Here is a 16,177-nt window from a genome sequence, read left to right on the forward strand (position 1 = left end):
TACCCAAATTACAAAAAAAAAAAAACACACACACAAAAAATGCCGAAGCTGCATTAATTTTGTAAGTACTGTTGAGTATTGAATTACAGCTAATAATGAAGCAGAAAATGATGATTTGATGGATTTACACCCATCTTTACCCAAAATGATCCCAAATGTTCAAATCTCCAACAGAGCAGAAAATGCTATTTGTAGATTTCGTTGCCATCATTCTGTATTTGGACATCATGACTGACATTACTTATAAATGTCAGATAATTTAAACGTTATCTCAAAAAAAAAAAAAAAAACTTGCTAAACTGGATGACATTTCAGTTGTGATTCTTTGCTTACCACTAGAGGGCGACTGTGTACCATCTTTAGGATAATCAGGTAGGTTCCGCTAAAGCGACTGTTTGCTGCTTCTCCGTGAAAAAGCGTCAGACCCAGGTCAGCATTAAGATTAAATCAAATACCAATAAGGCTGGACTAAAGAGTGACATATAAATACTACATTGTTGCTTCTAACAGCCGTCACCATATCTCTGAAGAATTTGAATAAGTAATTTTGAATTTGATTAATGAAATCATAGTTGCTAACTACTAAGGGTTTATTTGAATACAAAACACAATGCGTGCATAAATACATGAATACATAAAATTAGACAAAGAATGTCTCACAAAGTAAATCATATGAGCCAAAGTGTTTAAATATATAATTTCTTTTTATTTGAAATGTGTTGCAATGCAATAATGTGGGCACAAAACACTTGCACCATTACAGTCGAGATCATGGTTACAAAACATTCACATAATAAATTACTATACTGCAAGTACCACATGAGACGGTAAACATGAAACCCCCCCTAGCTAGGGAAATAAATTGCATTAGATACATGAGTTTAATAGATGTACAAAATAGTTTTTCAGGCATTTAACAAAGGCAGCCTCTTGTTTTTTTTTCTTTTCTTTTTTTTACTTGTTCATTATGTATAAATATAAATCTCTAACCTGGAGTTAGACTGATATGTTTGTTAAAATGGCCAGAGATCCTTCAGTGACACGAGAGCCGAAAGCCATTTCATTTTTAAACCATTGCTGATAAGATTTACAAACATTTTTCATTAACGCATTTGATTCAATAGACATTACATACAAAACCCCTTTAAGCTTTTAAAAATATTAAATGCTCGTTTCCTTTCCAGTTTTCTTGATATTGCTGCAACACGCACTTTTCCCTTTTAGTGTGATATTTAAATATGTCTGTAAACAAATCACTAATCATTGGAAATGTGTTTTCTGCAGCAGCAGTAAAGTGCATGCAGCACATGCTGGGTTGAAAATAGCTGGCATCTGTAGAAACATGTCACATACAAATATTTAAATATATTGTTTTGAAACAATAGAAAAAAAAACATTACCTCTTTACTTTTTTGCAAATCGATGTGTAATCTTCCCCAAAACCCACTCCACCTACAGAAGCATTTTCCTTCTTGGAGTCTCCCAATCCGGTAGCGCTCCACAATACAGCCCATATTTTCCACAGAACTTAATGATTTGTTTCCAGAATGGAATTTGTTGGTTACTTTCCCAGAACTGACTGGGTACTTTCAACAATTGGGCTATATTATGAGGTGGCTTATAATTTACCAGAGCCTTCCTGGGACTTAAAGGTTTACTTTTCTGAAACTTTCAGAGAGCTTAGTAGTTATTTCCATGCAAGGTCCTGGAGAGTAACCAGAAAGTTTCTGGGAAGTAACCAGAAAGTTCCCATAAAGCTTCAGGAAAATATCTTTCAAGATCCAGAAAGCATCCAGTAAATTCAAGGAAAATACTCAGTAAGATCCGGGAAGGCAATCAGCAAGCTCTATTAAAGTTTTGGCAAAGTAACTGCTCAGTTCCTGAATGTGCCCACCAAGTTCCTGAAAAGCTGCGGAAAGTACCTAGCATTTTCTGAGAGTTTCAGAAAGTATGGGCAGTAATATGTAGTGCGATCGACTTTGGTGACATATCTACCATTGCTACACTGAAGCAGACACAGACGCAGCGCCAACACCACCTGAGCCATTACACAAGGAGCTTCTCCTGGGACGTTTTTCCGCTAAACACGTCTTTGATCGTGTTTTATTATTATTATCATCATCAGACAGGTGACGTGAATCAAGTCCTCATAGAAACTCTCTGACAAGTCTAGACATGTAAACTGAGTTGGGAATGTTTTATCTACCGAACAAGAACGTTAAAAGTACCGACACCGACGACTGTACCTGAGACCTAAGCAACACCTGACCTGAATGTTTGCGTACCAACTTCCATCTGTGGTCACACACCGGCGATTCCCTGCAGGACTCGTGGCTTTGATTTCGCTCTATTCGCTTCATAGTCGGCATAAAAAAAACTAGGCAGCTGCTAGTGAAATATTTTGTTCGCGTTTTAGCCGTTTTTAATGTTTCACCCCAATTCACTTCACGGTCAACATTTCAGGCAGCATGCAAATTCTGACTGGACATGAAAAGCGTAAAACTAGAATTCTAAAAAAAAAAAAAAAAAAAGACAATAAATCTGGGATTTTATATACAGATATTAAAATGCACTTAAACTATCATAGGATACTTTCACATTCAACTAAACATAAAAAAACTAAAACTATCAGCCACAACTACCCCACCTTCACAATCTTTAACCAAGTTACATACATTTTTAGACTATTATAGTCCACAGCCTTTCAGTGAAGGATTTCCAATTTCCTCACTGAATCTTCTAAATGTTTAGTCCGGTAACGTTAATTATAATCACAGCAGCTCCTCAAATCATTTCTGTCATGAGCGGAACTGTTGTTCACTAAATAAACATTTAGTGAAAATGGAAAAACTCTTGGAAAAACCAGAGGAATTTAAAATGATTCCATTTTGACCAAATTTTTCACCGTTTGCTGACGAGATCCACTCTGTGCTACATTCTGCAGAGCTGCACCTTTACACCATCAGGTCACTGATAAAGTGCAACCCCTCTGTCCTTAAAGCCAATGTCCTAAAACACAGATAACTCACGTGACGGAACAACGACTAATGCCGACGTCAACTTAGTTAATACATTATTTCCCACCAATGCACATATGAAACAAGAGGAATCTGCAGACTGATGAATCCTTATGTAGAAGTGGTGAATTTGTTGGGGTTGACGTCACAACATCTAGAAAAATCATTCAAATCCCTTATCTTGCTAATAATAATAATTTTAAAAAAAAATCTCTTATCCAAAAATATTTTTTTTCACGACTTTGATCATTTTTTGTCCCTTTTTCAAGCTGTGCAAGTCCCTCTCAGTCATGTAGAAAACGTGTCTCATTTCAAACATTCAGCTTCGCGCAGCTTGTACCTGAAACTAACATGCAACAAACAGTTTTAAAGTTTCAAATTAAAGGGCTTCCCTCTTTGATTTTGAGAGAGCTGAGCTTAAAAATCGTGCAATAACTTCATGAGGATAATCGATGCATGATGCCTTCGACTTGCCTGGCACGTTTTCCACAGATCACACCAGGATTTGTTTTCCCCGTCAGGCAGCTGAGGGAAAGTGGATTTGATAATCAAAGCAGGCTGTTTGGACTGCGTTTACCTTGCAGAGGCCTGCCGATGGATTTCAGAGGTTTAGAAAAACAAAAAAAACAAACAAAAAAACACTTTTAAGGATCGTTTGTTTTTCTCCAAAAGCACCTGGCTAATCAGGAAGTGAGGTGTTCAGGCAAACACTGATTACTGGCATCCACACATGAGAAGTTACAGGTGCATCTCAATATATTCGAGTATCATCGAAAAGTTCATTTCAGCAGTTCAGCTTAAGAAAAAAAAAAAAGAAAGAAAAATACCGGATATGAATTTTTAACGTTGAGTTGATATGTTTCAAATGTTTAGTTATGCCAGTTTGGATGATCGTTGCTGAAAACCCCAAAATGAATTTCACAAGACATTAAAATATTATTTAAGACTGAAATAAGAGGATTATCACTAAGGTAGTACCACTTTTACTTTTTACCACTGCACTTTTTCCTTCCACTCAACCTTCTCTTAACACGCTAGGATACAAAACTCTGAACAGCAAACTTCTTCAGCGATGCCATTTTGTGGCTTACTCATTAGATGGAGGGCAAATTTGGTTTTTGCATAAGCTGTAAGCCATAATCATCAAAAACTAACAGAAACAAACAACTGAAATGTATCATTCTGTGTGTAGTGAATTCATATGAAAGGAGTTTCTCATTGGCATCGACTTACATCATCAAAAAGTTTACTTTAGTATCATTGAGATGCACCTGTGTAAAGTCACAATATGAAAAAATGGAGCACTGAATGAATAAAAAAAACTAGCTAATATTAGAACTTAAAAACATCTACAAAAGACTAAGAGTCGTCTCAAAAGTAAAGAATACAAGGAGAGAGCAAGAGCAGAAAGTACCACGAGGAAAACTGAGAGGAAAAAAAAAAAAAAAAGGAAGGAAGGTTTGGATTTAAATCAGTTCATGCGTTTTTTTTCCAAAACTGAAACCCTCCTCTGCCGGTCGACGTTGAAGAAACAAAAGCTTCCCGTCTGACTTTACGTGGGACAAAGAACTGCGGAGAAAAATAAAAATAAACAGCTGGTGAGAATCGCTGCAGCACACGAGGAAGCAGAGGTGTGTGGAGTATGACAGAGCAGCTACAGCCGGGAGGAATGTGTGGTTAGAGGTGAGGACCCCCCTGACCCCCGATTACAGGTGAGACGCAAACACACCAACAGCTGCTACTACAAGCTGGCAGAGTGAGGAGAAATTATGAGCGTGAGTGGGCTGTGTTTCTCCAGAGTGGGTGTAGCACGACTAGAAAAGCACCATACAGCACAACTGGCACCACGGCAGAGAGCGACAGAGGGGAGGAGAGGCTGATTGCTCTGGTTAAAAGGGAATGTTGTGCAGACAGGGAGGAAGATGAGGCGTTCGATGTCAATGAGCGGGGTTAGCCTCACGAACCTCAGGTTCCTCCGCTTTCATACGAGAGCTACCCGAAGGACAGAGCAGCACAGGCGAGAGGGAAAGGAAGGCACATGTCAACAACAGACACATTCACCGTTAAAGCTCACGGTTTTTAATCGGGCTGGGAGAGACGTGGGAGAAAAGCAGCCGAAACGCTGGTCACTGAATTTTATGACGTTCAAAAGCAAGGAGGGGAGCTTCTTATGAAGCAGGATACCAACTTTTCTGTTTTTTTTTATTTGTTTTTTTTCCACACACATGAATGTCTAGAACTAGACTGAAGTAAGTTTTCAGCCAAATTATCAACGAGTCGTATAAAAACAGAGAGGGAGCCGCCTCATGTTAGGCTCAAGTTTAATTAGTCTGATTTAAGGGTCTAAGTTTTAAATGTGCTTTCATTCACTGTAACTCCTCATGATTAGAAAAAAAAACTGGTAAAACATCAGTTTTCCCTAACCCTACACAGATTAAAAAAAGACTACTCGTGTTTTGTTTTTTTTTCACACTTTGAAATGTCATCAATAAAAATATTTTGGCCCTCCAAAATTTAACAACAAACCCACATTTCCGGTCCTGGACATCCTGGTGTTTTTACTCTAACAAATTTAGCTTCCTCTTTACTGTAGGTTGTACTGTAACCTTTTGCTTGTTTGTGCAGCTAAATGCACAGCAGTTCCTCTTCGTTATGATTCCACTTTCTGCGTTCGCACTTTAGCTGCGTCTGGAATCGATGCGATTGGTCATCGGGTGTGACCGCAGAGTGAGGCATCGTGTCAACACTTCTGATGAGACTTATTACTTCTTTAGTGCAAATCTATCAAACAGTGAACTACGATTTAAGTGTAAAATACACTTCTGGATGGAAGTCAAGACTTCTAACTTTTATATTTTTGTAGGTACATGTGACGGATTAAGTACGAATTAGTCTCATGGTTTCACAGTTAAAAATTATTGCATATTACTGAAGTTATTACAATATATTTTTACTTAACCTTGTTGCCTTGCTTGGACAAAAGCCTTAAAGTAAAAGCCATGTTTACCTTTCAGTATGTAATCTGTTAGGAGGGCCGGTACCTTCTCGCTGTCATCCCTCATGGCATGAAGGACTGATATGGAAAGAGAAGAAGAGTCAGGGACGTAAACAAAATCTAACTAACGACACGTTTCTGTTCCTCACTGGTTCACCGCTCGGTGAACTTGTACGTTCGTGTTCATGGACTCACTCTTTGTGAGGATCTGGAGGTCTTCTACAGAAGGAGAGCCTGCTTTCTTTTCATAGGGGATCACCGTGGTCAGATACTAAAAAGAAATATATATGTATATGTATATAAATATACATTACAAATTCGCATGGGAACCTATAAAAAAAAAAATACACCAACTGATTACATTTAACTTTAGCGTAATTTTGGAGTTAAGTGTTGTGTTAAAGTTATGAAACATGCAAAGGACTTTTGTAAAAAATAAAATAAAATAAAGGAGGGCAAAAAATATTTCAATACACCAAAGAAAAAGAATGATTGGGTGATTGTATTTTGTCACAATGCAACCACAAACTTTAACGTGATACATCTGGATTTTATGCAGCCGACTAAAACGAAGTAATGCATAATATACATGGGTAGACGCATTACTTTTGGTGGAAAGCCATATATTTAAGACAATCTGATTTTGTTAAAAAAATAACCTCTTCAACTCTTTAAATTTCGGCACAAATTCACCCCTGACCTCTCTGCTGTGTCCCTTAGTTTGCTCACTAATGTTCTCGTTGAAGTTTGTGTCTGTAACGAGACAAAATATGAGAAGTTCAGGGAGTATCAACACTTTTGCAAGGCACTGAAAGGAATTTAATAAAAAAAAATAGGAGGGGGGGAGACAAAAATTAAATGCAACGAAAGGACAAACTGAACAAAAATTATGGAGCAAAAAAATAAAAAATAAAAAAAGAATGCGCATGCCAGCTGAAACCCAGAGGTGAAAAAGCAGCACAGAAAAGAATCCGCAGTTGGAAGAAAGAGCAGGGGGCACCTGTTTATCCCCTCCAGAGTGGCCAAAAGTTTGACGGAGACCATTTTGAATGACATTGGAGAGTCCCTCCAGAGTGAGGAGCTACAGGGAGCGAGAGGAAGGAAGGAGGAAAAAAAAAAAAGAGATTTGACGAAAGATGTGGAGGCTCTCTACGACAGGAAGGAAAGGCGCTGGCGCTGATAAGAGGGCGACTACAGTGAAAGCTCTCCGGCCGGGTCATGCGTCTCTTTTCCGAACTTGGAAATAGTGCGTGGTGCGTCACACGTGTGGCTATGTTGTTAACCTTCAAACCATGACGATGCGTTTATTTTGCGCGTTTTCTGTGAATACCTCCCCTGCTGACTCACCGTGCCTGGTATGTGTGTGCTGTTGGTCCTCTGGCCGTTGGGCCCCGTCGTGGTCGTACTCCGGATCTTCTTCTTCTTGCGCAGCAGTTCGCGGTGCTCCTTCTGTTTGTTCTGCACGTCAATCAGCAGCGAAATAAAGCTGTTCTTCACCTGCACACAGGCAACATTTCATTTAACTACGGCAGGGGCTTGGAAAACACAAAGCTGGAGGAATAAAACCGACTGATTATTTTAGTTAGTTAATAGTTTTCAGAGCTTTTACTTCAATTAACAGAATTGACTAAAAAAGCAAATAAAATTCACAAGATAAAGGAGAATTACAGTGTGAACCAAAAAGATTTGTACTTCAAAACTAATATACAGTAGTGAGCTGCTTATGATAAAGGCTCATCTGAATGTTTATTTTGAGGCTACAGATGATAAATCTAATAATTTAATATTCTCAGTATCCTTGTGATCTGTACAAATATCACTCAAGTGTGTTTTTTTCTTTTTTTGGATTCTGCCAAATCTACTCAGAGTGAATCATGACACAGAGACAAACGTACAAATAAAGCTGCTGGCAGTTCTGACCTCATGGTGACAGAAGGCAGAGGGTGCTGCCGTCTGTTCTCACCAAACACAACGTGCGTGTGTGTGTGTGTGTGTGTGTGTGTGTTGCTTAAAGCTCTCGGAATGCTTCAAAGCTGCTCTGCTTTAGCAACATCTCTGCAACCGTTTCTGGTTGATCTGATTTTGGAGTTAATGCGCGATCAGATTTACGTACCTCCTTCTCAAAGTCCAGCTCGTCTCGCAGCGCCAGAGCTTGGATCAGCTCCTCGCTGTAGCGGCGGATGGCCGCCTCCACCTCCTCCAGGGTCCGGCTGAGCTCCGACACAGACAGCTGACGAAGCCCTGCGGACCAAAACGCGGGCGGAAACGGGAAGAGCCGATTTAATGTAGAGAAGACGCTCGGGGCAGGTCGAACCGCAACGAAAACCAAAAAAGACATTTTTTTTAAAAATGGTAATTTCACACCCGTCCAATTTTAGAACATTTACAGGGACTTGCATATCAAGCCGATTACATAACATTTGGAACGACACATACGCTGATTACATAACAACTATATCACATGTGCACATTTAATGTGCACAACACATTTGCTACACAGAGAGTCCTATTAAAATGAATTTAGTTATTTAGATAATCATATAATTGCTCACACGGGCACATTAAAACACTACAGGAGTTTTCTACTCCTGTGTGTGTGTGTGTGTGTGTGTGTGTGTCAGAGCAGGTACACTCACGTTCCTCAAAGCTGGTGTTGGAGCCGGATCGTTTCAAAGCGCTGAGGTCCTGGGAGAGCATCGACAAGTCGGACTGGGAAGGACTCTCGTCATCGTCCGGGTCTGGAGACTCCTGCATCATCTCTTCGATCTCCTCTATCACCTAAACACACCACAACTTTCAGCCAGACGCCAAACCTCCATCAACTACAGTTTGACCATTTGCTCAAAAATGTAGTTTTATAACCAGAGTGTGAGAAACATCAGGTCGAGTTTTTCAGCACAGAAATGACACCGACATTGGAGCTAATTATTCGTCTTGCGCTTTAGCTAACTTTGAAAAAGTTTAGCACACTTAGCTTCCCCTAAAGTAAAATTTTCCGGATAAATTCTGGGTGTTTTGAACATTTTCAGTAAGGAGATCCTAGTGAGGTCAGCAAGTTTATTTAACCCCATTGTATGTTGATTCTGGGTGTGACGTTTGAATTTGTATAAATCCAAAACAATAACCTGTCCCATAATATTTATTTCCACATCCATAACAAAACTCTCTAAACATATCTTGCTTCTGTGTTTGGTTAACTCCCCTATCTTAGTTATGCGTCATTGAAGTAAACACATAAATCTAATTTAAGGAAGTAGCAAATAAGCTGGCAGGCTGATATATTAAAACTTACATAAAGTAAGGATTACCTTCTGTCAGTTCATTGCTTTTTTTGTTTGAGTTTAATTTTCTTTGTGCTGAAATATTTTCATTAAAGATTTATGTGCTCAGAAAATCCTCACACAATTTAAATGCATTCCTTTTTCATAGAGAGAAATATTTTAAACCAGATTTCTATTTATTTTTATTGCGAATGTGTTACCTGTTCAGCTGTGAAGAGAGGCTCGTCGTTAATGCAGGAGACAATGATTGAGTGCATATCCAGCTGTTCCCGCAGCTCCTCGTCCTCATCGTCGGACTGATCCAAAGACTGCTTGTCCGTCTTCTGTCCCTTGGGGGGAGGAGACAGGGGGCAGAAATTTAGGCGTACGATATTTTATCCGACGAGGCTTTAAACTGGATTTTAAATAAAAAGCAAAAACCTGGACAATGAAAGGTTTACATCAGAATTGTTTTATTCAAGGTTTTGTTGACAAGAATGGAAACTTTTGAGTCTTTTGTGCCACTTTCCCGCAATATGACGAAAAGTGGAAAAGAACAGAGAGGCTTCTAGACCAGAAAAATGCAGTCCAGGTAGACTGACCAGAATAAAAGACCGTTTCAGAGTAGTTAGTAATGGGGACATTAAGATGAACCGACAGTGAGCAAGATGCCAGCAGCTGAGAAAAAAGTGCAGCTTTGGGGATTAAAACTAGATTAATCTGTTTTCACCTCCTTCCATCAATAAAACTCAATCTGTTTGATTACAAGATCCTTTGTGCTTTTATTTAGAACATGAAAGTTGTTCCTCTAAAATATAGGAACTGTTTGTGAAAGGCTAATTTATTAAGGTAATTAGTTTGGTGAATTCAACTTAGTCTCTGTGTGATTTTTTTTCTTGTTTTTGCCCTTTGTCACACTTTGAATCAAATTGCAAATTAAGTGATTCAAGATGCAAAATAACAAGGCGAGTGACTTACTGAAATTAATTTCTTTAATTAGGTCAATTAGGTGCCAATTCTCTGCATTTGTTAGGCATCATTTGCAGCAATCTGCAGAAACTGAAACACTAAATAAAAGTGTGTGTGTGTGTGCGTGTGTGTATGTGTGTGTGTGTGTGTGCGCGTGTGTGTGTGGTACCTCTTGATCTTTGAGCTTGAGGGCAGGCAGGTGCAGGGAGCGAGTGTAAGACGTCTTCCAGTCCACGGGCATCACGTTGCCATAGTTATTGGTCAAAGAGTTCCACACCCTGAAAGGACGAATAAAAGAAGACTTAAAGGTCAAAGCACAACAAAGGAGACTTTTTTTTTAAGCTGCAGTGAGGAGGCGCTCTTCCTTCTCTTTTTATCGTGACACAGCATTGCATGGCAGAATGCTGACCAACCCCCTCACTACGTTGCTGCTACTAGATCAGAGAGCAACCGATGGATCGACGTCCTCTGAATCACGTGCAAAGTTTCTGCAAAAACCGAAACCTTCGAGATGTGCGTCTTTAGCGGGAGTTTAAGCAGCGTGGAAATCAGAGTGAAGGAATTCGACAATGTAGGCGTTTTCAGCTTTCAAACCTTCATTTGCATTCAAAATCGGATCCTATCGGCTGCTGCTCCGCTGCATCTGTCTGATGCAAGTCGCTCAGCTGAGGCTCATCTCTGCCTCAGACTTACAGCAGTATGAGAGCAACCTGAGCTCTGAACACTGCCGCATGACGCTTCAAAACTAGTCATCAAGTATTGCAACACTTAAACAAGCGAACCTCTATGAACTTTACGAAGCAGGAGAACATTTTCTCTAAGCTTAGTCGGCACATGAATAACTGGAACCGCAGGAATAAATGATCGGAGCGCGAGTCCCTGCTCTGCCAAGCAAAGACGGTCAGAAAAGGGAGACGAGTGTTTACTGAAAACCTTTCCACAGCCAAAATGTGCCAAGTCAGACAGTCGTTTGTAAAGACGATAAGAAGCTGATGATAAATGCTAAAAACTGCGTCGTTAGGTGGCGAGTTGTTAGAAACTGTCACCTAGGTAACCCCATGTGGGAACAGAGAGAAACTCAAAATATCCTATTGTTCACCACATATGAACAACAACAACAAGAGTGATTAAATAAGTGATGAGGCGCCCATGTGAAAATTTGGGGTCAATACCGGCATTTATAACGCTGTTATAGTTGATAATAACCAATATTTTTATGTGCTCATAAGTTGGACAAAAAAGATCTGATCTGGTTTTACTTAGAGGAACAATACGATACATAAAAAATGGCTAGCAACGGTCAACACAGATGTTAATGATGACATTTTGGGCCTTCCATAGAATAAAGTTTGAGATAATATCTAAAGATTATTTAGTTTTAGCTTTTTTTCCTCTCATATAAGCACGTATGCCACTCTTTTTTTTTTGCACTTTTTTGGACTCCATTTTTTTTTCTGTTTCCGATGACAGAACGTGGAAGAAAGTTTGAAATCCAAACATTTTTCCGTAACCGATGACCTTCCCCTTCACCCCATCGTTTTCCAGACTTGCATGGAAACTCTGAAGAAAACCAGCACTCGCAGTAGGACTCACGTGCTCCTGCAAGTGTGTTTCTGCACTTTTGGCTCCGATTGTGCACGGATGGGTGCTGTGAACCCATGTGTCACAGTCGCGCTACAATGTCCAGGACAAATGTTTATATAACATCCATGTTTCTCCCTGAAGTGCTCGTGCGCTGCTCGGCGAGCTGCTGGCTTGTTCTAAATAGGACGAAGCGTGGCAGGAAACGCCGCGCGCCCCGGGCGGTGACAGCGTCTCAGGCACGTGAACGCCCGCCTAAACGCACCGCCGGCTACCATCTCGAAACAGCGATTTGACAGCGGCGCTACAGAAAGATTATTTAACTGTTGCGACTCCAACTTAGAGCACTCGTTAGTGTTGGGGAACTCACTCAAATTTATGTGTACCTATAACATCTTTTGTACGCAGGCAAAATCTGGAGGACTTGGCTCCAGCATAGCAGTAGCTGATCCCAAAGGAAGGCCCGTAAACGTAAACTTCATCCTTGTTATCCTGCAGTTTGTTTCAGACACAGTATTTCAGTGGAGCTTGTTGAGGAGCTGGGCACGTTCTGTAGAAGTGCAGCCATCCAGAAAAGACTCTTACTGAGTCTGGCGATGATTTTAGGGCCGTGGAAGGCTGCGGTCCAATTATTTCATACCCTACTTCCTGTTTATCCCTTAAAAAAAAACAACAAAAAAAACCCGCCAGTCTAAACTCCTCAAAATACATTTACCTAAACTTGAATATTATTCTTTTAAAATTTATTATATTTACAGAAAAGCTGTGCATGGGTAGTTTGGCTTAAAATGGTAAAATGTGACCTAATAATCACTCTGTAATTTTAATGGTACCAAAAAAAAAAAATCTTTGCCAATAGCAAAAAAAAAATGGCTTTCTAGTCTGAACAAGTAAACACTGCTTCAACTTTCAACCTATAGAAACAATTCAGCAAGATATAAATAATAAAATTAGCTGTGAATGGGATCTAATCTAAAACAAAATTCAAACACATCTACAATTTTTTTTTTAAGGCTTCTAACCAACCTGTAGATTAAAGGTGATTTTTTTCCACATATATTGTGGGGTTAAGAAGTTGACACCGGTTCTAAGTTTCAAATAAAATGCCACACACTGTGAGTATGAGCTTACATATTGCCCACGCTAAGTGGCCAAATCAAAGAGTCTCAGTGTTCAATGCAAAGGGCGAGAGGAGGCTGATTCATGCAGCCAGCTGTGCAGAGAAAAGTAACATCTACTTCCCGCGGCGCTGTAATGCCATGTTGTCATGTGAATGCGTAGCCGTGACCTTTGAGTGCCAATGAGACCCAGCAACTGCCAGACACCTCGGAGCGGGGTCCAAACAGAACCCGACAGCTCAATCTTTCCGTAATACCTCCATGGTTGTGATTCAGCACAGCGAGTCTGGTTGGAGGAAAAACCAGTGAAAGTCTAGGTGAGGCAGGAGTCGCTGGGAGGTTTTGATTTCTTTTATAATTTTGGTCATATTTAGTGTTCAACATTGTTTTCGACGGGTTTAATAGAAATACAAACTGCATCTGAAAACATTAATGTTTTAGTCATCTTCCGGTAGTTGCATTTAAAGTTCATTTTCGTATTTTCTTGATTCTGTCATTTGTAGACAAACTGCAAGGAAGAGTCTGAGTTGAATTTCTTCAAACTAACACCTCTTTGCTTCACCTGTAGCATTTGACCATTTACAAAAAAACAAATTAAATAAAATACTTATTTATTGCAGCAAATCTAGACCAGATTTAACTGGTTTATGTAATAGATGTTCCCAAAGACATTGAAATCATACACTTGTTCATGTTCAAGGCAGAAGATCTATTGTTGAGAATAATTTTAGGGATTGTGAAAAAGGAAAATGTAACCGTCTCCACCGTATTGAACGGCACGAGTCGGTAGTTTTGTTGTGGAAGAATAGGCTGCTTCCATCTTAAACCCGGTGGAACAAACATTTCCGTTTTTAGATTTAAAAATATATTGCATTCTTGATTAGTTTTCTTAAAATGAATCCTCTCCTCAAAATTAACTGGACCAATTTTGTCATTTGTATTGCAAAAAAACTGTTTACTGTGTTTTTTGTTGTCTGTTTTGTTTTCCTTTATAGCAATAAAGGTGTTAGGGAAGACTACTGTTACTTTTTATAAAATTTAAGTTCAGTATTTTAGTTTTGTTGACTATAATTTAAATTATATTCAACTGGCAGGAAGTTCTGCAATGACACATCTATAGTAATAACAATAATACGGACCCATAATTACAAAAATAAATTATTTCGTTCCCTTTTTGTATTTTGGCCTTACAATTTTTAAAAAGTTCCAACGCAAATTAAAGGATACAAATTACTCCAAAATTTCAGCTTTAAATTTAAGGCAACATGTCAGTTATTTTAATGCCAGAAAGAATAGTTTGCTTTCAAATGCAACTTTTTTGAAAATTTACCTCCTGTAATAACTGTTCATGATTTCAAAACTGCAATAACAAGATGCAAACAAAAAAAACAAACATTTCCATTCCTACTTTTTACTCAGTGGGGTGTCTTCTCTTAACTTTGAGAGATGCTGCCTATAACCTTAAGGGAAACATTTACATTTTAAATACTGCATAGAGTTTGTGGATGATGTGCCTTCTTCTCGGCGTTTAATCACATCTTTCTACCAAGAAGCAGAAAGTGAACCGTGAAACCAGTTTTTCCACTGCACTGACCGGCTGTATTCCAGACAGCTAAGATCCCTCAGTGAGTAATATATGAATTTATTATAGAGTTAGCTTGTGAGGCTAATGTGGTTAGCTGTGAGATTAAAAGTTACAACATAAAAGCAGAGACGGATAATTAACACTCACTCGTCGTCTTTCAGGTAATTCTCCTCTGTGATTGGTTTTATGGGAGCAATGTTTTCCGTCGTAGTGTTGTAGTTTCGGAAACACACGGTTAGCTTTTCGTCGAAGTCGTGGACCAGGTCCTCCATCGACTTGAAGCTACAGATCTCCCCGGAGAAACTGTTGTCCAGATCGGAGAAGTCGTCTAGGCCCGATGGGTCGCCAACGTTTGAGTTCAGCTGGTCCAGCTGTTCGGCCGACTCCGAGGACGGCTTGAATTCGTTGAAGTCCTGCCAGTCCTCATCGAAGTGGGCTAACGGCGCCGCCATGGCTGCCCGGTGAACCTGTCTATGCGGTCGGTCTCTTGGTGTCCTCCCCGGTGCTCTGCTGTCTGCGTTGACACCAGACAGGGGGCGGGTTAAAATGACGTCAGCATACAGCTCCTCCCATTTGCCAGCAAAACAAACCAAACATTCAGAGGCGATGTTAAGACTTTAAAACCTGGGGGCTAAGACCCACCCAAAAAAGTAAAGATTTATTTATTTTTTTTAAAGTTTTGCACATAACTGATACAAAATACCATGTGATCATGTAATTACTGTGCATTCGCAACTAAAAAATAGATACATTGTACATTGATATAAATGACACAATGAGATACATTTAAGATGCATTACATTGGTGTATAGTGAATATAATCATATAATTCAAATTATGAACGTCCTAAAAATACTGCTACATTGACTGTAATACCTGCATTTTCACAAAACGTTTTCTATAAATATATTATGTAAGAGAAACTGTTTTAAAATCAGTCCTAAGGTACAAAACAAATAAATATCCCAACACTAGGTCCTTATATTCCATGAAAACACTCAGTATTAGTCAACAACCCAAGAATCCCTTTAGTTTATCTCATTTTATATTGCAGATAGTCGTTAAAAGTAAAATGTTTGTTGGAGACGGAAAGGCCTCAACACCTCTAAATATGTTTTTTTTTTTTTGCAGGGTTAAAGTTCTTAGGAGCAACAACCAGTGAGTTCCATTGGTTGGCTCTAACAGCATAAAATTACAATAATACTAATACAGTCTTAGTCCTTTTGGCACATTCCTTTGAACTCGTAAGTCAGCATTTTGAGTTTCAGTTTGAAAAAAGATAAACTGGAATGACTACTAAAGTTAGAGATCTAGCCTGGTAAGCCAGAGGTTTCTCACACAACCTGCATAGAAATGTGGCTTACAGAACTCACAAATCTGAGCAACCATATTACATTTAAATTTTCTCCTCTTTCCCTTTAACACATTTTAAAAATCATGCCAACATCAGAATAGCCACAATCATGTTATGTATTACTTCAACACAACTAAACTTTGGACCAATTGATCTATTTCGTGTTATGCAATTAGTATTACATGCTTGTTCATTTCAATTTAATCTGCAGTAACATTAACATTTATTTAATAAACAAAGTCAGTATATGCATCTTAAATAGCTCAAAAATATTTATTTTACTGATAACTCAATTGTT

The 16,177-nt window shown here is 39.0% G+C and overlaps 1 protein-coding gene across 4 annotated transcripts; it reads right to left on the minus strand.

Moving 5' to 3' along the window:
• Positions 1-685: 685 nt before the first annotated feature.
• Positions 686-15,078, minus strand: fez2b (fasciculation and elongation protein zeta 2b). 4 transcript variants are annotated; one of them, XM_008398027.3, is made up of 11 exons: positions 14,673-15,078; positions 10,411-10,519; positions 9,494-9,622; positions 8,649-8,790; positions 8,126-8,253; positions 7,360-7,509; positions 7,013-7,093; positions 6,208-6,283; positions 6,025-6,090; positions 4,982-5,009; positions 686-4,586 (listed from the first exon to the last, which is right to left on the minus strand). In XM_008398027.3, exons 1-10 carry the CDS (start codon positions 14,975-14,977, stop codon positions 4,999-5,001), a joined length of 1,197 nt encoding a protein of 398 aa, XP_008396249.2. In that variant the 5' UTR covers positions 14,978-15,078; the 3' UTR covers positions 686-4,586; positions 4,982-4,998. The 4 variants fall into 4 exon arrangements, with proteins under 4 accessions (XP_008396249.2, XP_008396248.2, XP_017157702.2 ...); XM_008398026.3 differs by lacking the exon at positions 4,982-5,009; XM_017302213.2 differs by having other exon boundaries at positions 686-5,009.
• Between the last annotated feature and the right edge of the window lie 1,099 nt (positions 15,079-16,177).

The sequence above is a fragment of the Poecilia reticulata genome, chromosome 21, assembly GCF_904066995.2.
Source record: "Poecilia reticulata chromosome 21, P_reticulata-male-v2, whole genome shotgun sequence".
NCBI classification, from domain to species: domain Eukaryota; kingdom Metazoa; phylum Chordata; class Actinopteri; order Cyprinodontiformes; family Poeciliidae; genus Poecilia; species Poecilia reticulata.